The sequence below is a fragment of the Sebastes fasciatus genome, chromosome 11 (genome assembly GCF_043250625.1).
Source record: "Sebastes fasciatus isolate fSebFas1 chromosome 11, fSebFas1.pri, whole genome shotgun sequence".
Classification (NCBI taxonomy): Eukaryota; Metazoa; Chordata; class Actinopteri; order Perciformes; family Sebastidae; genus Sebastes; species Sebastes fasciatus.
In genome coordinates, this window is record NC_133805.1 from 31,420,172 (window position 1) to 31,440,147 (window position 19,976).

The 19,976-nt window shown below is 39.1% G+C and overlaps 2 protein-coding genes across 15 annotated transcripts in view; both read right to left on the reverse strand.

The window, feature by feature from the left end:
* Positions 1–3,329: 3,329 nt before the first annotated feature.
* On the reverse strand, positions 3,330–8,007 carry LOC141777731 (alpha-1-antitrypsin homolog). 2 transcript variants are annotated; one of them, XM_074652247.1, is made up of 5 exons: positions 7,860–8,007; positions 6,923–7,550; positions 6,484–6,754; positions 6,144–6,291; positions 3,330–3,857 (listed from the first exon to the last, which is right to left on the reverse strand). In XM_074652247.1, the coding sequence occupies exons 2-5, from the start codon at positions 7,539–7,541 to the stop codon at positions 3,666–3,668; spliced, it is 1,230 nt and encodes a 409-aa protein (XP_074508348.1). In that variant the 5' UTR covers positions 7,542–7,550; positions 7,860–8,007; the 3' UTR covers positions 3,330–3,665. The 2 variants fall into 2 exon arrangements, with proteins under 2 accessions (XP_074508348.1, XP_074508349.1); XM_074652248.1 differs by lacking the exon at positions 7,860–8,007 and adding an exon at positions 7,677–7,824.
* Positions 8,008–16,558: 8,551 nt separating this feature from the next.
* LOC141777752 (rho GTPase-activating protein 12-like) overlaps positions 16,559–19,976 on the reverse strand; it is an 87,267-nt gene continuing 83,849 nt past the window's right edge. For all 13 annotated transcript variants that reach the window (XM_074652283.1, XM_074652286.1, XM_074652282.1 and 10 more), the window contains 2 exons: positions 19,734–19,839; positions 16,559–17,979 (listed from right to left, as the gene is read on the reverse strand). In XM_074652283.1, the coding sequence (XP_074508384.1) occupies positions 17,805–17,979; positions 19,734–19,839 (281 nt within the window). In that variant the 3' untranslated portion in view covers positions 16,559–17,804. The remainder of the gene's footprint in view (positions 17,980–19,733; positions 19,840–19,976) is intronic.

Here is a 19,976-nt window from a genome sequence, read left to right on the forward strand (position 1 = left end):
ACACGTACACACACACACACACACACACACATGCTTACACACTGTGTTTGGTTTGTTTAGTTTAGTTATTTAGTAAGATTAATATTGTGTTTTGAACCTTTATTATCTTGTAAATAAATGATTGTGGAATATACATGCTGGTCTCTTTAATGTTGCACAAGAGTGAATAATGCCAACCTCTGCTATGTCAAGAACTCCGATATCCTTCAACCTTTACTATCTATTTTGGTTATAGTTATCAATTTAATTATTAATCAACGTTCCAAATTGATAGTTTAGCATATATAATGAGACTATATTAACGTTTTGGTCATTGGTCCCTGATTCCAGGGTGGTGCCCCGTTTATTATTAATGTTTATTGATAATCTTTATTAATATTAATAATTCTATTATTATTTATTAATTAATTTGCTAATAACCAAAACCTGTTACAGCCAAATCCCTACAAAACCATAGACTGTATATACTGTATATATGGACGACGCGTCTCCACTTCCTCCCCATCTACAGAAGTAAAGACAAATATCTGGGATAGGGGAGCTTCCATCTTGAGATGTTGATGTCATTTGGAGCCAGAGTCTGAGCAGTAGTGATCGGGGGGCTGGAGTCGCGGTATCGAAGTCCCGCCCACACACCCACCCGAGCCAATCACGAGCCGAGCACAGTCGCAACTTGCTAGCGTGAGGCACCTAGCTGCTGCGTTCAAATCCTCTTAAACATACTCCACTTTGAAACGCTACTGCTCCCACATACTTTCAGCTACAGACTTCATTTAAACTTTAAACGGGTTACAAGTCTTTGAACTATTAAGCTATGATTCAGCTTTTTGATATGTTTAAAATGTTTTGATATATCACAGTTTAAGTTTAATGCTTTTCTCAGACTTTTTCTGAGTTTATAATGGGTGTGTATTGCGCTGCTTTACAGTGATGACATCACTCACCCTCCCTTCCTTTTTTTTAAATTTTCTGGCAAAAAACCTTGTACGTTCCACAACTTCCAATTCTCATATATAAATAATATATCAAAACGTAGATATTTTTGTCGTCTTTCAGATGATGTGCCCATTTAAGCAATAGGTGTTACAGTTTTGGAATAATCTCCTTCAAAGCACCAAGAGATCCCTTCCTCTCTCTCATCTGCTGCAATGTTAATTCACTTCTGAAAGTCTGGAGCAAAAACTCAACTGTGGAGACTTTTTAAACTGTCAGTTCTCAGTCATTTTAAACTTTATCTACACAAATGACACGTCTACATCTTTATCAAAGTCTTTAGGTGCTCAAACTGAAGAGATTTCAGCTGTACAACTTATAGTTTTTAACTGAGGGGGTCTTTTTCAGGTAGTACCTTCTCTGTGTTTTCACCAGTTACGTCCAACCATGACTCAGCACTTTCAGACACAAACAGGTGTTTCTGTTTGGGTGATTAGAGCTCCATCAATCTCAGCCTGTCTCTGATTGGCTGATTAGAGCTCCATCAGTCTCTGATTGGTGCATTGCTCTTAAGCTCTTTTTGGGATCTCTCTTTTTTTAATTGTTTAAAAATTACCTCTCTCTCTCTCTCTCTCTCTCTCTCTCTCTCTCTCTCTCTCTCTCTCTCTCTCTCTCTCTCTCTCTCACACACACACACACGCATACATTCGTTTACAGGTGTAATCTATCAGAAACATTTACAGAACTTGTAGCACCTCTTATTCTATGGCAACAGTCAACATATTTTGCAGCTAATGCTGCACATTGATTTTTCTCCCCATGGCAGTTTCTGAGGATCAGGGAGATGGATAAACTCAGGATATACATTATTTATTTTTTCAAAGAAAACCTCTCTCCCATCCTTATATTTCTCAAGGCACAGTCATAACAGAGATTATGTTGAAACTGAACAGCAGGCATTCAAAAAAATATTTCTCAAAAATGGTTAGTATAGTACATGATGTTTTAGTTATGACAATGAAACTTAATAAAATAGTGCTATTGTCCTTTAAAAGCCCCTGAGACCTGCAGGATCGTGGGCGATCATATGAAACTAGAAAACCTAAGGAATCCATTGGTCTAGCCTCGGGAAGGAGGCTAAATAATGCTCCAAAGTTAGGCTAAGTTTTGGCGAAGAAAAACTGGCATGGCCATTTTCAAACGGGTCCCTTGACCTCTGACCTCCAGATATGTGAATGTAAATGGGTTCTATGGGTACCCACGAATCTCCCCTTTACAGACATGCCCACTTTATGACAATCACATGCATTGGGGTCCCTAAACACTCTTGAATTGCATACATTGGGTATCACTGTGAAGCTGAGACTCTTGTGGAACCAATGAGCCCAACTGTATTCATGTGTGATGTTAACCCCATAATAGCCATTTCATTGTATTGAGACCATATTTTTTTTATTTGACCTCCCAGTATAAAATGACCTGTGGTGACCTCTAGGATAATCACAGCCTCATGAAACTTTACAGCCACAAACTACAGAGGATGGATGGCTTTCCTAGCTACATTGACAATACGGGGGTTTCTGAACAGTTTCCAGAATAGAAGTGATCACCATACAATCAAAAAAGAAGTCACTGTGTGTTGGTGCTGACACGGGAGACAAAGTGTATGTGTACTGATTGTGTAAATACTCCTGTAGCAACTCCTCTGTTGACAGGTAAAAGGGCGAGGAGTCATGTGGGGCCGATGGCCATCTGGTTACACATCCTCTCTCCACTGTGTCATCGGCCACATAAAACTTAACTGTTAAGCCACTAGATAAAATGATGCTGAGTATTCTCCTCCAGTCAATCCACATAGCCCGGATTTATAATGAAAAATGACAGATTATCTCAGAAACAGGCCACAATTTATTTATAATTTATGACCAAATATAGGCATGGCATCAGGCAGGTAACACTGGCAGGGAAGGATGAGATTATTTAATCTTATTTAAACTAGGTTTGTCAATCCATTTGAATATTTAATCGCGATTAATCGCATGATTGTCCATAGTTAATTGTGATTAATCGCAAATTGATCGCATATTTTTTATCTTTTCAAAATGTTCCTTCTAGAGAGATTTGCTGACTTGACTATGACTTGCCCCAAACTGCATGTGATTATCATAAAGTGGGCATGTCTGTAAAGGGGAGACTTGTGGGTACCCATAGAACCTATTTTCATTCACATATCTGGAGGTCAGAGGTCAAGGGTCACCTTTGAAAATGGCCTTGCCAGTTAAAAAGAATTACACATTATTATCGCGTTAACTTTGACAGCCCTAATTTAAATATGTTGTATCTATTTATTGTGGATGTGATGTCATGCTGCACAATGCATAGAACAATTGAATCACTTGTTTTCATTTTTCAGGGCACTCCTTTATTATCTTTACAAAGTAAAAGACATGTACATGCTCACTGAAAAAATTAATCGATTATCAAAATAGTTAATAGTTAATTTTCTGTCTAACTGACTGATCAATCTTTGCAGCTCTACATCTCATTTACATCAACAAAATGTTCTTTAATGATACTTTTGTAGAATTAGTTCCATTCAGAGACCAGTGAAAACTCCCCTGCAAAGATATACATGCACACAAGCACATTCCTGCTACATTCCTGCTACAGCCTGATAAGATCTTCATGATGGCACCTGTGACCGTGATTTATCATTTTCCTAGCATGTGCCTTTACATGGCTGTGGGGTTGCTGATCTTGCCCATGAAGAGGATGTTCTCAGTGGAGTTCTCCAGGATGAAGACCAAGAAGGGTCTGTCAATTCTGACTGATGGTGGCAACATGTGTAATGTTATTTCAATAATAGTGACTCCCGTTGCCTCTGTTCCCATCTCAGTGACACTCAGCGTGGCCTTGTGGGACACCTGTAGAGGAAAAAGGGGGCAGTCAGAGTCTAGTTTGAAATGAAGTGCAGGTCTAGAAAGAAATGTAGAAGCTTAAGGGAGTGTTTTTCAACATGTCACTGTTCTGTTAACCCGTTTTAACTCCCAACTTGTCAAATACCGATGCAACTGAGGCACCCTGTAGCGTCTGTATGACACGCACCGGCCTTCCAACTAACTCCAACAACTTACACCCATCCGCCTCATTATTAGACAGACAGAGCCACTGACGTAGGATAAAGAGAGGGAACGTTTGCATAGGGTGGGCGGGAGTGGATATTGGATGGGTCTGTTTTATATCTATGGGTCCAACAAACACAGGACTTTGACCCAGGAGACCACTGTTCGTGTCCTGTGTGAAGCCAAGTCAACAGTGACTTATTGTACCGTAGTTTTGTTACGTAACTTCTGTACTTAGCTAACGACAGTTACAAAACAAGTGTACTTATTTTATGTAACAAACGTACTAACGTACAATCTTTTCTGAAGCCTAACCAAGTACTTTTGTTGCCTAAACCTAACCATGTAGTTTAGTTTTGAACATTGTGGAGCTCAGACATTTTGGAACATGATAAACATTTATGTAAGTATTATATTGTTATTATTTTAATTGTAGTGAAAATCAGGACAATTTGTCAGTGACTGTTGAAAACCGGGACATTTGAGTGTTTTACAGACATTTGTCGGGACTCAAGACACCCAGCTTGAAAACAGGGACTGTCCCGGAAAAACCGGGATATCTGGTCACCGTAAACTAAACCTAAAAACTAAGAAAACCTACGTTGGAAGTTTATTTTGAAAAGAGACTGTATACATCAGACAGGCAATATGTCATCCAGACTAGGCTTACATGACCACGCCCCCTTTTGGGGGAAAACAATCCCGTGTCATTTATAGCAGCACAACCAGAATAATTAGAAAAATGTCTCAATACTTCTACTTTAAACAAACTGATAATAGTAATAATGCTATGCCGAAGAGTTGCTGTGTAGTTGGTTGCACCAACAATAAATCCAAAAACGCAGGTCTACGATTTCCCTGCCGTGTCCTAAAAAATAAATAATAGAGGAGCTTTAGGGCTCCAAGCTATAGACCAGACCAACATGGCGTCATCGCCGAGGCTGCGCTCAATTTTGGGGGAAAGAAACTCGCTGTCACAGGAGAGAAATTACGAAAAGCTGTTGTGTAGCGGGTTAACCGAGGCTTTCACACTGAGATTTGAGGCACATACGATACGTGAATATTCACCGTCAGTGTGGAAAATGGCTAAATGATGCTGTTAACAGTGACTAGCACGGCTAGCTAACGTTAGCTTGAGTGGGAGGCTGCTGCATGGATGTATTAAGAGAACTGGATACAGCGTTGGAGGCAGGCCCCGTTCATTCCTATGAAAGTTGCTCATTGGCACATGAAGCCTAAATGGGGATCAATGACCAGCGCTCTTCCTGGGGGCTTGGGCTGCTGCAGTAATACAGTCAAACATTAACGTTCTAGCAGCATCAGACTGTCGTCTCCAACTAAATCTCAGCCTACAGATCAAACAGTTGGTTATTAACATGTTGGTTATTTACAGACAACACTTAGCCTAGCATGATTCTATTAAATATCTAGAGATATCCAGCCCCTGTGTTGGGCGGGGGAATACTGAAGGGACATGGCGGCGATCAATCTTAATTTATTAAGTTATCAAGAAGGCTCAGGTTCAGGCAAGGTCGCAGAATAATTATTGCAGCAGCCTCACACTCAAGCTAACGTTAGCTAGCCATGCTAGTCACTGTCACCAGCATCATTTAGCCATTTAGCACACTGACAGTGAATATTCATGGTTTGTATGAGCCTCAAATCTCAGTGTGAAAGCCTCAGTTACCCCACAACAAAACAGCTTTTGGTCATTTTCTCTCCTGTGAGCGAGTTTCTTTCCCCCAAAGGGAGCGCAGCCTCAGAGATAAACCATGCTGGTCTGGTCTATAGTTTGGAGCCATAAAACCCCTCAATTATATCTTTTTAGGACATAGCAGGGGAACAAATCAGAGATCAGAGTTTGGGGATTTATTGTTGGTGCAACCAACTACACAGCAACTGTTCAGCATAGCGTTATTACTATTACTGGTTTGTTTAGAAGTTTGGAGACATGTTTCAACTGTTTACTCTGTTACCGTCTATGAGGGACGTTGGATTCTTTTCCCCCAAAAGGGGGCGTGGTTCCCATGTTGTTCATAAGAACTTAAATTAATAATGAGCCTAAGAAGAAAGGTTTGCCTCTCCTACCTTTGAGACTTTGAGCATGACCTCGTCAGAAATGCCAGAGAAATCAGCCCTGTCCTCAAAAGCGTCGGTTATGCCCATTTCTTTCAGTGTGTTTTCCAGAGAAGCATCAGCAGAGATGGAAAACTTTGGTAGGAACAGATCCACATATCTGAAAAACAGAACAGCACCAGGGTCACAAACACTGTAATATACAGTTAAAGTACAGCTTGTATAATGAAGTTACACTGTGCTCATCATGAACACTTTACTTGTTGTTTCTAGTAAATCAAAAACATCTAATCCAGTCAACATTTACTCAATCTCTAAAGGATGAGGATTCAAAAATAAAGATTCATCTTACTCCATAGAGACTGAGTTTCGACAGTGCTTGATGTAGTCCTTGTTGATGATGCGCTCCACCTCCGTCATCTTGCCTTCATCAGGCAGGACGATCATCATGGAGGTGCTGCCCTTGTAGGGCAGCATGACGACGGTGGTGTGGTTGTCAACATCCCAGTAGGTGTCGTAGTCACCCGTCCTCATCATCATGTCCACCTGAACTTTGGTGGTCTTGTCCACATGGAAGTCCATCTTGCGTGTCATGTCCCGACTAAATTGTTTTTTCCACTCTCCTGAATGAGGCAGTGAGGGGGGGGGAGATGTGAGTAGATATGTCAGTTCAAATTATTATTGTCAGTTGTTTTTAAAAGTTGAAGAATGCTCTACAGTCTACAATCATCATACCTGTTTGCCTGTTGGTAAACTACACAATGAGACATTGACTTGAATTCACTTCTTACCTTTAAAGTAGACATAGTTAATAAGCATCATGGCCATATCAGGGTCCAGGTCCTTCACCATATCTTTGATCCTGTCGTGGGTTTTGTTAGCGATGTATCTGTTGATCTCAGCTGCAGCCTCAGCAGGATCGGTAAAGCTGACGTTGAAGACCTCACCAGAGTAGTGGTGCCTGACATCCTTCAGGAACTTCTCCAGAGGATCGCAACCAGAGCGCACGGCCACAGCATTACCGACATCCAGCTGCTGATTCTCATGGCTGTGTCCAAGCATGTCGAAAAGATGCTCGTATGCTTCGTTGACCTGAGTCTGGTTTAAGCTGCTGTATCCCAAGCTGGAGAACAGCTGGCTGTGGGTTTCACCACGAGCCCCTGTAGACAGCACGGACAGGGCGGTGGAGATGCCCAGCGGCGAGTAGAAGATGTTCTTTCCAGCAGCAGCCTTGGCATTCAGGTTTTTATAGAGGGCAAAGGCAAAGTCAGCATTGGGAGACGACAGCTTGTGGCAGCTCATTTCTCCCTCATGGCTGTGATCAGAGCCATCATGGTGGTGGTGGTGGTGGTCTGCCCAGGCTGCAGCCAGCAGCGCTGCGAGTGCACAACTAGCGAAGATCCTACGCATATTTACAGCCTGTCCATATGAAAGGAAAACGTTAGGTCACAATAGTATTTAATAACAAACAACCTTGTAAATAAGAATAAAACCAAGCGAACAAAATTGAATTTGAAATGAAATGGCAAAGAACAATTTTACAACCTTGTATATAACACAATGAAGGAAAAGGTTTTACAGCTTTACACATGTATTCTATCACACATGTTGTCTCCACATTTAAAAGGTTCGTTTCTAAACTTCCAAATGTCGCTTCAATTTATTAAGTCCAAGTCCTCCTAGTTTAAATAAAACATTCAGCTTATTTCAATGGGGGTCCATGCTTACCGTTAACGTCCTCTGGTGCAGTTTGGCAGAAAGCTCATCATTATCTTCAAATCGAAGAGAGTCAGCTGACACATCTATTAAAAATTAACAAGGTTCAGCCTTTTCTGTCCTTTGCTAAGAGATTCCCGGCCAAGCTATCTTCACTTCACTACAACACAACCCACAGAACACAACCGCTGGTGAGTTTGCTGTGCTATAAAGGTTAAATACACACAAGCCCACAGTATTAATCACATAAATACAAGAACAAATGATGCAACAGAAATCAGGAGCCTTTCATGGAAGTATGAAGCAACTCATTCCAAACAGTCATTTCTACTTTAAAGGGATAGTTTGGGTGTTTTGAAGTGGGGTTGTATGAGGTCCTTATCCATAGTCAGTGTATTACCTACAGTAAATGACAGTCGGCACGCCCCCAATTTGAAGAAAAAGACCGCAGTACTGACACTGGAGCAAAGCAATGTACTGCTGTGGACGGGGCCGTCAAAAAAACACATTTTAGCCACCTAAAAGAAAGGCTCACCTAAAAAAATGTATATCCGTTTAATTGTACGCTATATTTAGAATATTTTCCGATGGTGAACTGAACTGAAAGTGAAACTTATCTATACTGTTTTAGTCAACGGATTCTGGTGGCTTTGAAGAGAGCATAGATAAGTTTCACTTCGTCGGAAAGGAGAAGGAAAGGGTAAGATAAAACGGTGAAAATATTCTAAATATAGCGTACATTTTAACGGACATTGATTTTAGTGAGCCTTCCTTTTAGGTGGCTAAAATAGTTTTTTCTGGCCGTCCACAACACTGTATTTCTTTGCTCTGGTGTCGGTACTCCTGTCTGTTCCTCCAAACTGGGGGCACGCAGACCGTAATCTATAGTAAGTAATACGCCTATGGATAAGTACCTCATAGAACACCCAAACTATCCCTTTAAATCCCTTCTGGAAAAAGAAATGGTAACTTCTTTTCAATAAAGAGCAATGGTGATGTAATTCATGTTGCCATTATAGTCAGAAGGATTGATCTCGGTAGAAATATTCATTTAAAGTTGTTCATGACGAGTCTTTTTGTTTCGCTTAATGTTGAAATATTTTGAAAGAATTGCTCAATAACACACAAGTTGGTGTCAGCAGTGCAGTACATGCACCACTGTTTTTTATTATTTGTATCATATATAAAAGTCAGCTGGATACAGTATATAATGATGTAAATTTTGAGACACCCATCCAGGTTCAAATGACTGTTGGTAATAAATGTGTCATACTGAAAGACTGCAAACAGATTCAAAGACTAACATTTCATTTATTTGTGTAAGCTGTTGTCTTATTGAGCAACCTGTACTCTTCGTCATCTCCCCAATTGGCTATCGCTGTGACATCACTACAGGGTTGTCTGAGGTAACATGAGCAAAAATCCCAAAAGCTTCTAAGACCTACTGCAGTGTGCAATGTAACAAATGTAATGTAAGGTTACATAAGTCACCATGGTTCTCTGAATGGAGACATTATCCAAAATGTCAAATTCAGATTTTATTTGTCACATACTCAATCATACAAGTAAAATGTGCAATGAAATGCTTCGTTACCGTCTCAAGTATATTGTGCAAAATGAAATAGTTAAAGGGATAGTTTGGATTGTTTGGAAGTGGGGTTGTATGAGGTACTTCTCCATAGTCAGTGTATTACCTACAGTAGATGGCGGTCAGTGTGCCCCCAGTTTGGAGAAACAGACAGGAGTTACCGCATGGAAGTAAAGTAATGTACTGCTGTGGACGGCGCCGGCAGCAAAACAGATTTTAGCCAACTAAAAAAAGGCCCACCTAAAATGATCAATATCAGTTTAGGTGTACACTATATTTCGAATATTTCCACAGCTTTACCTTGCTGTCAGACAGCCCTTTCCTATTGGGGACTGAAGCCATTTTACTCTCTGCAAAGTAAAAAAAACAAACAGTAATTTTACCTCGCAGAACACCGGAGTTGCTGGTCTACTGCTTCCTCGATCGGTTAGTTAGTTTGTGTTATTGGGTGACTTTGGTGAATCCGGACTAACCCTTTGAAACAACAGTCTTGGGCTTTGTAAAGAGTATAGATAACGGCTTCAGTTCCCCATTTGACAGCAAAGTAAAGTGGTGAAAATATTCTAAATACAGTGTACACTTAAACTGGTATTGATTTTTTTTAAGGTGGCTAAAATACGTTTTGCTGCCGGCCCCCTCCACAGCAGTGCATTGCTTTGCTTCTGTGCCCGTACTCCTGTCTGTTTCTCCAAACTGTCATCTACTGTAGGTAATAAACTGACTGTGGATAAGTACCTCATACAATAGCACTTCAAAAAATCTGAACTATCCCTTTAAAAGAGAGCAAGTATAAAATGTACAATAAGTAACAATAAGCATAATGGTAACATTTACAATGAGTCTACAATAAGAAAAAGGTCAATATACTGTAGATATAAAGTAGTGGAACATTATATGGAAATCAAGTATAAATATTTTTAAATTTCCCAATCAAATAGACAATTTTGTCTCAGAAACAGGCCACAACTAATTAATAATTTATGACCAAACATAGGCATGGCATCAGTCAGGTAACACTGATAGGGAAAGTTGAGATTATTTAATCTATTTGTTGTTTATTTGATGTCATGTTGCACAATGAAGAGACAAATGTAATAACTTTTTTTTCTATTTTCAGGGCCCTCCTTTATTATCTTTTCAAAGTAAAAGCGTGTACATGCTCACATGCAGAATCACTCCAACAGCTGCTCATTAGGGCTGCATCTCGCAGTTATTTCTATTATCGATTAATCATTTGGTCTATAAAATATCAGAAGACAGTGAAAAATGTTCATCACAATTTTCTAGAGCTGAAAATGTTATCAAATGTCTTGTTTTGTGCGACCAACTAGTCCAAAACTTAAAGATATTCAATTTACTTTAATGTAAGACAAGTCAAAGCAGCAAATTCTGCCATTTGAGAACCCGAAACCATCAAATGTTTGGAACCTTTGCTTGAAAGATGACTGAAAAGATTCATCAATTATCAAAATAGTTGCCAATTAATTATCTGTCGATCGCCTGATCGATGAATAGACTGACTATTGCAGCTCTGTACTTCTCATTTACGTCAACAATTCCATTCTGAGACCAGTGATCATGATTTATCATTTCACTAGGATGTGCCTTACATGGCTGTGGGGTTGCTGATCTTGCCCATGAAGGATGACGACCCAGAAGGGTCTGTTAATTCTGACTGATTGTGGAAAACTGATGAATACTACCTCAGTAATGGTGGTGACTGCTGCCTCTGTTCCCATCTCAGTGACACTCAGCATTGCCTTATGAGACACCTGTGGAGGAAAAAGGAGGCAGTCAGAGTGAAACACAGTGCAGGTCTAGAAAAAAATGTAGAAGCTTAGGTGTCTTTTTCAGCATCCTCTGGAGGTACAGTATATGTCTCTGTTCTGCAGTTGTTGCTGAACTACTGCTCATGCAGTGGAGTAGGCATAGTCCCATGTTGTTCAAAAGAATTTAGGACATAGCAGGGGAACAAATCGGAGATCAGAGTTTGGGGATTTATCGTTGGTGCAACCAACTACACAGCAACTCTTCAGCATAGCATTATTACTATATCGGTTTGTTTAAAGTAGAAGTTTGGAGACATGTTTCAACTGTTTACTCTGTTACCATCTATGAAGGACGTTGGATTGTTTTCCCCCAAAAGGCGTGGTCATAAGAGCCTACTCTGGATGACGTATTGCCGGTCTGATGTACGGAGTGCATATTCCCATGTTGTTCATAAGAACTTAAATTAATAATGAGCCTAAGAAGAAAGGTTTGCCTCTCCTACCTTTGAGACTTTGAGCATGACCTTGTCAGAAATGCCAGAGAAATCAACCCTGTCCTCAAAAGTGTCGGTTATGCCCATTTCTTTCAGTGTGTTTTCCAGAGAAGCATCAGCAGAGATGGAAAACTTTGGTAGGAACAGATCCTCATATCTAAGAAACAGAACAGCACCAGTGTCACAAACACTGCAATATACAGTTAAAGTACAGCTTGTATAATGAAGTTAAACTGTGCTAATCATGAACACCTTACTTGTTGTTTCTAGTAAATCAAATACATCTAATCCAGTCAACATTTTCTCAATCTCTAGAGGATGAGGATTAAAAAAAAAAAGATAACAGTAATGTAAATATGTCAGTTCAAATGATTATTGTCAGTTGTTTTTAAAAGTATGCTCTACAGTCTACAATCATCATACTTCATGTTTCCATCATTAAACCATAGACTGTATATACTGTATATATGGACGACGCGTCTCCACTTCCTCCCCATCTACAGAAGTAAAGCCAAATATCTGGGATAGGGGAGCTTCCATCTTGAGATGTTGATGTCATTTGGAGCCAGAGTCTGAGCAGTAGTGATCGGGGGGCTGGAGTCGCGGTATCGAAGTCCCGCCCACACACCCACCCGAGCCAATCACGAGCCGAGCACAGTCGCAACTTGCTAGCGTGAGGCACCTAGCTGCTGCGTTCAAATCCTCTTAAACATACTCCACTTTGAAACGCTACTGCTCCCACATACTTTCAGCTACAGACTTCATTTAAACTTTAAACGGGTTACAAGTCTTTGAACTATTAAGCTATGATTCAGCTTTTTGATATGTTTTAAAATTTTTGACATATCACAGTTTAAGTTTAATGCTTTTTTGAGTTTATAATGGGTGTGTGTTGTGCTGCTTTACAGTGATGACATCACTCACACGCTAACCCACTGCGTTTTTCCTTTTTTTCAAACGTTTCTGACAAAAAACCTTGTACGTTCCACAACTTCCACTCCTCACTCATATATAAATAATACATCAAAACGTAGATATTTTTGTCGTCTTTCAGATGATGTGCCCATTTAAGCAATAGGTGTTACAGTTTTGGAATTATCTCCTTCAAGGCACCAAGAGATCCCTTCCTCTCTCTCATCTGCTGCAATGTTAATTCACTTCTGAAAGTCTCGAGCAAAAACTCAACTGTGGAGACTTTTTAAACTGTCAGTTCTCAGTCATTTTTAACTTTATCCACACAAACAACACCTCTACACCTTCATCAAAGTCTTGAGGTGCTCAAACTGAAGAGATTTCAGCTATACAACATATAGTTTTTAACTAAGGGGGTCTTTTTCAGGTAGTACCTTCTCTGTGTTTTCACCAGTTACGTCCAACCATGACTCAGCATTTTCAGACACAAACAGGTGTTTCTGATTGGCTGATTAGAGCTCCATCAGTCTCAGCCTGTCTCTGATTGGCTGATTAGAGCTACATCAATCTCTGCCTGATGGAGCTCTCTCTAGTTTTAAAGGTTTATTTCACCCAAATACTACTTTATGTCTAACGACTTGAAGTTTTAAAGGTTTCTTCCACCCAAATACTACTTTATGTCTAACGACTTGAAGTTTTAAAGGTTTCTTCCACCCAAATACTACTTTATGTCTAACGACTTGTAGTTTTAAAGGTTTATTCTACCCAAATACTACTCCGTCTGTCTGTCTCTCTCTCTCTCTGTCTCTCTTTGTGTTTAAGAATGCAGTTCATTTGTCTGATTGACAGTATTACAGTTTAGCTTCCAGCTTTTCTAGCAATGTATTTCAGCTCTTATGCCGGGGCCACACAGCGCGCATCATGCTCGCGTGACGGCAGCGTCACGTCGTGGCCGCGTCATGCCCACCTAGGGTGTTCACACTAGAAGCGAGTTACCCACGTCTCGGGAGCGTCCCGGAGCTACCTGTCAGCTGTGTTTTTGCTGTTGCTGACAGCCCTTTCTTTCTACATAGAGTTTGCCTTTTAATGGCCATTTAACTTCATAATAAATGTGATTTATATTTATTTAAGACAAAAAAGGGTAAGAACTGTGTGGTAATTTGTAAATATTATTAAAAACAAGCAAATAAATTCATACATAAATATTAATATATAGCCCATATAAATCCCTCTTTTCTGTCAGTGAAGAGGGATTTATATATATATAAATCCCTCTTCACTGACAATGAGGAGGGATTTCTATGGGCTATATATATATATATATATATATATATATATAAATCCCTCTTCATTGACAGTGAAGAGGGATTTCTGTGGGCTATATATTAATACACAAAAATAAATAAATACATTAGTAGTAAGAGAGAGCCTACAGCAATCCCTCTTCACTTTGACTGGCACAGTTTTAAACAACATTTCCAGGGGGTTTCGGGTTCCTGTTCTACAGCATTCCAGGTTGCGGCTTTTATCGAAAACGACTTAATTTACATCTGGGGCGGGACAGCAATTTACATTATAAATGCTGATGTTCCGACATCTCAGGCAACTTGGAGCTTTTCACCACCTTGTTGCTGAACTGCACCTTGATGGAGAAAAACACCTGAAGTATTTCAGAATGATAAATATAAGTAAAGTGGTTTTTTTTATTATTATAAAACAAAGCAAAATAAACAGTTTCGTTATTTGTTAACCTTTAGAAAACGAAAATTATTATTAAATATCTTTAAAAAAATTAAATAACACCTCTAAAAGAAAGAACAATAAAGTTACGTGGTGTTTGTTGAGAGAGAGAGAGAGAGAGAGAGAACGAGAGAGAGAGAGAGAGAGAGAGAGAGAGAGAGAGAGAGAGAGAGCGAGAGAGAGCGCGCATCGGAAAAATACTGCCAACTATCACCTGATGTTTTTATAACCTATTAACCCAGTCTATTATATGTATAGCATATGTAGGGTTTCTGCTATGACTACTACAGTGTTTACATAATTAAAAGCCTGTACTATATTAACTTGATGGAAACCTGCAAGCAGACAACTGCTTTATTTAGAGTATTTCAGAATAAAAGCATTGTGATAATGAATGAATGATTCTGTGCACTAAAAACGCTAGAGGACTTTTATTTTGAAATCTAGATAGGAAGTGTAAAATATTGATGGTCAGTGACATATTCTACAGATGTCTAGACATGGAAACTGTAGTAATCTTGCTCATATACTGTCAATAGATCACCTTCACTGTCTGTTGCTGCTGGGAGACGCAGCCGAGAGGTAAGCGGCAAGCGTGAAAAATAGGCGAGCCTTCTATTCTATAAAATAGACGCACGTCTGACGTGCGTCTCATGCGGGCAGTGTGTCCACTCTAACCTGTTAACATGGACGCCGAAATAAAAAACAACACGCGACGTTGCCGTCACGCGAGCATGATGCGCGCTGTGTGGCCCCGGCTTTAGCTTCTTTAGCTAATGCAGTTCAGCTTCCAACTCTGCCAGTTTTACATTTCATCTTCTAGGGTGTTCAGCAGCGCAGTGCAAAGCATTTGAGCTTTAACATTTTTAGGCAAGTAATTTCAAATTTCTGCATTTTCAGCAATGCTTTGCAATTAATTACAGCTGTCAGCATTCACACAGATTTTCAGCAGGAAATGCATTTTCTAGTTCACTTACTCTACAGAGCTGTCTTCATGGTAAATAAATTATGTAAATTGTAGCCATAAAAAGTGCGTTGTAGACTCGTCATAGAGCACAGAAAGCCCACTGAAATATTATATTTTCTATTTTTATATTGTGTCCTTCACATTCCTGACAATTATATAGACCCTATGTATAGACAATAGCAACGTTTCTATGGCATATATATTCCTGAAAGGGTGGGGGAATTGATAAAATATTAGGACTTATGAAAATAAAAATAAATGATCACAGAACATCAGAATTATGGGTAGAAATTATGATATACGTCGAAATAGTTAAATGTGAGATATTAAGTCTAATTTATCAAATATAAAGAAGACCTTTGACTTACAAGACTAAAAGTTATAATGTAGTATGTCATTTATGAGATACAAAAACTAATTCATGAAATTTTGACTTTCTAAATCAATAGTGATGATTTAATTTGATTTAATCACATTATGGCTTTGTATCTCAAAAGTATGATTTACCTTGTATGTTTTGACTTGAAGATATTAAATAGATAATGTAAATTATAGCCATAAAAAGTGTTGGACAGTTGTCACAGAGCACAGAAACCCCACTGAAATATCATATTTTCATATCACTGAATTTTCTTCACATTCCTGTACAGTAGATCCATAGACAATAGTGAAATTTTTATGCCATATATATTAGTGACAGGGTAGGGGAATGAATAAAATATTAAGACTTATGAAAATAAAAATAAATTATGATAGAACATCACAATTGTGAGTATAAATTATGATATACAATGTCAAAATAGTCCAATATGAGATATTAAGTTTAATTTATTAAATGTAAAGAAGACTTTTGGCTTACAAGTCAAAATTATAATGTAGTATGTCAATTCTGAGGTAAAAAAAACAAATTCATGAAGTTTTGACTTTCTAAATGAATTGAGACATTAAACCAAAAAAGAACTTTAACTTAGAAAATCAAACTCTGACTAATTCTGACTTACAATTGTGGTTTGTATCTCAAAAGTCTGATTTTGTATGTTTTGACTTGAAGAACTCTTTCAGTATTTGATTATTTATTAAACTATTTTATTGAATTATTTAATCAATGAATGGGTTTAATACTGGATATATATATAGTAACATGTGATCAAACTTTTAATTCTGTGAGTGTCACCTCCTTGATCTACACACTGAAATACAGAGCACCATGAACAAATAGACAAAACAACATACATAATATCTCCTTTGGAAATATCTCTTCTTAGAGCTCTTTATTCCAGTTTGTTAAAGCCAACAGTTCCTCTCCAAAGTTACATTCAACAATCTTCCATTTACCTGACACACAGGTAAACCAGTCCAGAACTTTACTCCTCCCATCTGTTGGTTACACAATGATCACAAAATAGTGATTTCTCCCTTGTATCATATTTTTAACATTCCAGGCATACATACTTATATTTACTATTTGTACAATATATTGTCATTAAATCCATTCATCCATCCACCCCACCCACCGTCCACATGCATGCACATAAACACTGTACAGAGTTATCAATGGAGTCATGTTTAAAGGCCGTTTGCCTCAACATTTCATATCCGAGAGTCGAGGAAAGACACAGCCGAGTACCGTTTGTTTCTTTTTCAAGTTCTGAATGCTGCGAGATGATTTGTTCTTTAAGCCGAATGGAGAAGGTGGCGTGCAGATATGTTACAGAGTGATAACCTCTCGTGTTCAGAGGACCGCGGTCCAGTATTTCAGGAAGAAAAGGAAGGAGAGAAAGATTCAGAAAGAGATGGAGAGAGAGAGAAGGGGAAGGAGATATTTTGAAATGAAGAGAAAGTGAGAGTAGTACGGCAGATTCCTAAATAAAAGACCTCCATTGTTTCCTCTCTTAGTGTCTAAACATCTAAAGCCAAGCACAGCAGTTGGGTTTCTTCTGTTGGTTCCCCAGTGTGGTTCATACAGGAGTGATGACAGGTTCTACAGTACAGTACATTCTCCAACCTCCAATACTGACGCCTCCTCTGCAGTTAAAGGCTACTGAGGCCCATTCTCCTGCTTTGCTCTCAGTCAGTCTGTGCAGTAGTAGAGGCTTGTTTGGCCCGTTTATTAGTTCTAGGAATCCAGTGTCGGGACAGGAGGGAGTCACCTTTCCGGTGGCACAAATGCAGCTGCAGGAGAAAACGAGAGACTGAAAAGTGCAAAGAGTCTCAACTTTTTTTTGGTCGCTAGTTAGTTACATGTATGTTTTGGTTGGTGACATGTTTGCGTGGCTTTGGTCCGGAGGTTGTACGATTGGAGAAGCCAGTGGTTGGTTGGAGATGAAGACAAGCCGCCTCTGGACCCGGGCTGGATCGAGCCGAGCTGAGCCGAGCCGAGCCAGGCCGGGCCGGGCTGTGTTTGGCAGGGCCACGCTGGGTTCAGAAGAGCTCTGCGTTGGAAGAGAGAAAGAGAAGAAAAAGAGACTCGTCCTCCGGCGTCTCTTTCTACCTGCCGAAAATGTTCTCGTACTCCAGCAGTATTAGCTCCACTATCTGGTTCTGGTAGACCATGTGGACCGCAATGTTCCAGGTCTCCGTTTCAGGCCGCAGCAGCGTGGGGCCGAACACGATGGCCACGCTCTGGGTGGTCATACGGTTCTCCTCGCCGTAGTCGATCACCCTGGAGCAATGGGGCAGAGTTAGACACAGTGTCAGATATCTACACTGTTCAAGTGGAAATAGAGACAGACTTCACACAGGAATACTCTACTCTACTGGATGTCAGTCTGTTCCATAAGGCGCTGTTGTTTGTACAATCAGGTTTATGATTCATTATAATGAGATGCACAATCGAAATGAAGTCAACACACTCAAACACCAGTAATCAGCTGAGACAGACTTTGAAAATAGACAAATGGTATCATCTAAACACATTACAGGCTGGTATGGTGGAAGAACTATTCACATCTTTTACTTAAAGGTCCCGTATTGTAAAGAGTGAGATTTCCATGTCTCTTTTATTATAAAGCAGGTTTAAGTGCTATATAAATACTGTGAAAGTATTGAAACGCTCGATCCATGGAGAAATACACACAACCCGCATTCAGAAAAATTCTGCTTTTGAAACAAACTGTTGGGATTTCTGTAAATTTGTGACGTCACAAATCTACAGTATATATATAAACCACTACACAGTTTTAAACGTAAACATTCTAAATGTGTCCCAGATTATGACTGCGTCACAAGTTGCATGTGAAAGTCCTGCATTCAAAATATTACTTAAGTAAAAGTACAGAAGTATTAGCATATAAATATACTTAAAGTACCAAAAGTAAAAGCACTCAATATGAAGAATGGCCCTTTTCAGAATAATATAGATCATATTATTGGATCATAATTTGTACCACTGCCCCCTCTTAGTTGATTAGTTGACTAATCGGTTGTTTTGGTCTTTAGTCCATCAGCTGTTTTTATGCTCTTCTCATACTGAATGACTTATGAGCACATCTGTGGTAAACAGCAGAGTTAAAGTGGTGCTGTTGTGTAATTCTTTGTGGAGAAACTCAGTTTTACAGATGTGTCGATTAAATCACCTAATGGATTAGTCGACTGTTAGTCGACTAAGAGTTTCTTTTGTTGAAGTCAGCCCTAATAATTATTGATGCATTAATATATTCATCACTTTAATGTTACAGCTGGTAAAGGTAGAGCTAATGTAAATGACTTTATATACTGTTGGGTAGCTTGTGAACTTCCCTCAGGATCAATAAAGTCTTATCTTAACTTATAATAACATCATCATTTATTTGTTAATTATACTTTGTGTTAAAGTAACTTAAGGTATTACATTTATGTAGTGAAGTAAAAGTAGCAGAAAGTAAAGTACCTCAGTACCTCTACTTGAGTAAATGTACTTTGTTACTTTCCACCAAGTCATTTAGTTCCCTGGTTAATCAGCACTAAAAATGTATAAATTGATCATTTATATGGAGGTCTGCATTATTGAAAAAAAGAATATTTTAATCTCTGTAGTGGTCACATTATAAGTCAATTAACCGATCTGTCATTAGAAAACTACCATTCAGATAATTGATTTGAATCCTTTTAAGTACTTTATCAAGTAGACGTGCTCTAGTTCCTGCTTTAGATGGGATCATTTGGTGCTTTTCTCCATTTATATGTTTGTAAATTGAATATTTTGAGTATTTCTACATTTCTAGACATCACCTTGGGCTCTGGTTCACTTAATGGGTTTTTATTTCCTGACATATTGTCGACAAAAATAATGAGCAGATGAATCCCTTTATATCCCATTAATGCCCTTAACATCCATTGTTTTAATGTGTAGAGAATGGTGCCTAATCATGATGTTTGTATTCAAATGTTTTGTTGTGAGTGGAAACAGAAATGGATAGAATCCAGTGTTGTTCTTACTTCCTGAGGTGTTTGAAGAGCGTCTGCATGGTGTCGTGGTTGGGTTTGGGCAGCTGTCTGACCAGATCTTTGATGGACTGAACTCGCTGCTTGTAGTCTGAAATCTCTGCAGAACAGAAAACACAACATTTATCAAAGTCTGAGTGAACAATCTGGATTTCTCCAGGTGGCAACATCCGGTTGTGAAAATTGAAGCCAGTCTGGAAGTGCTTTAAACCTGCATTCTCTCTAACAGCCAGCAGG

Bases quoted from the DNA above. Each gene is read 5' to 3' on its own strand.
- LOC141777731 (XM_074652247.1), bottom strand. From the start codon at position 7,541: ATGCGTAGGATCTTCGCTAGTTGTGCACTCGCAGCGCTGCTGGCTGCA. The intron at 6,755-6,922 runs GTAAGAAGTGAA...TGCCTCATTCAG, and splicing joins TAACTATGTCTACTTTAAAG to GAGAGTGGAAAAAACAATTT. The intron at 6,292-6,483 runs GTAAGATGAATC...TCTGTTTTTCAG, and splicing joins CGAAACTCAGTCTCTATGGA to ATATGTGGATCTGTTCCTAC.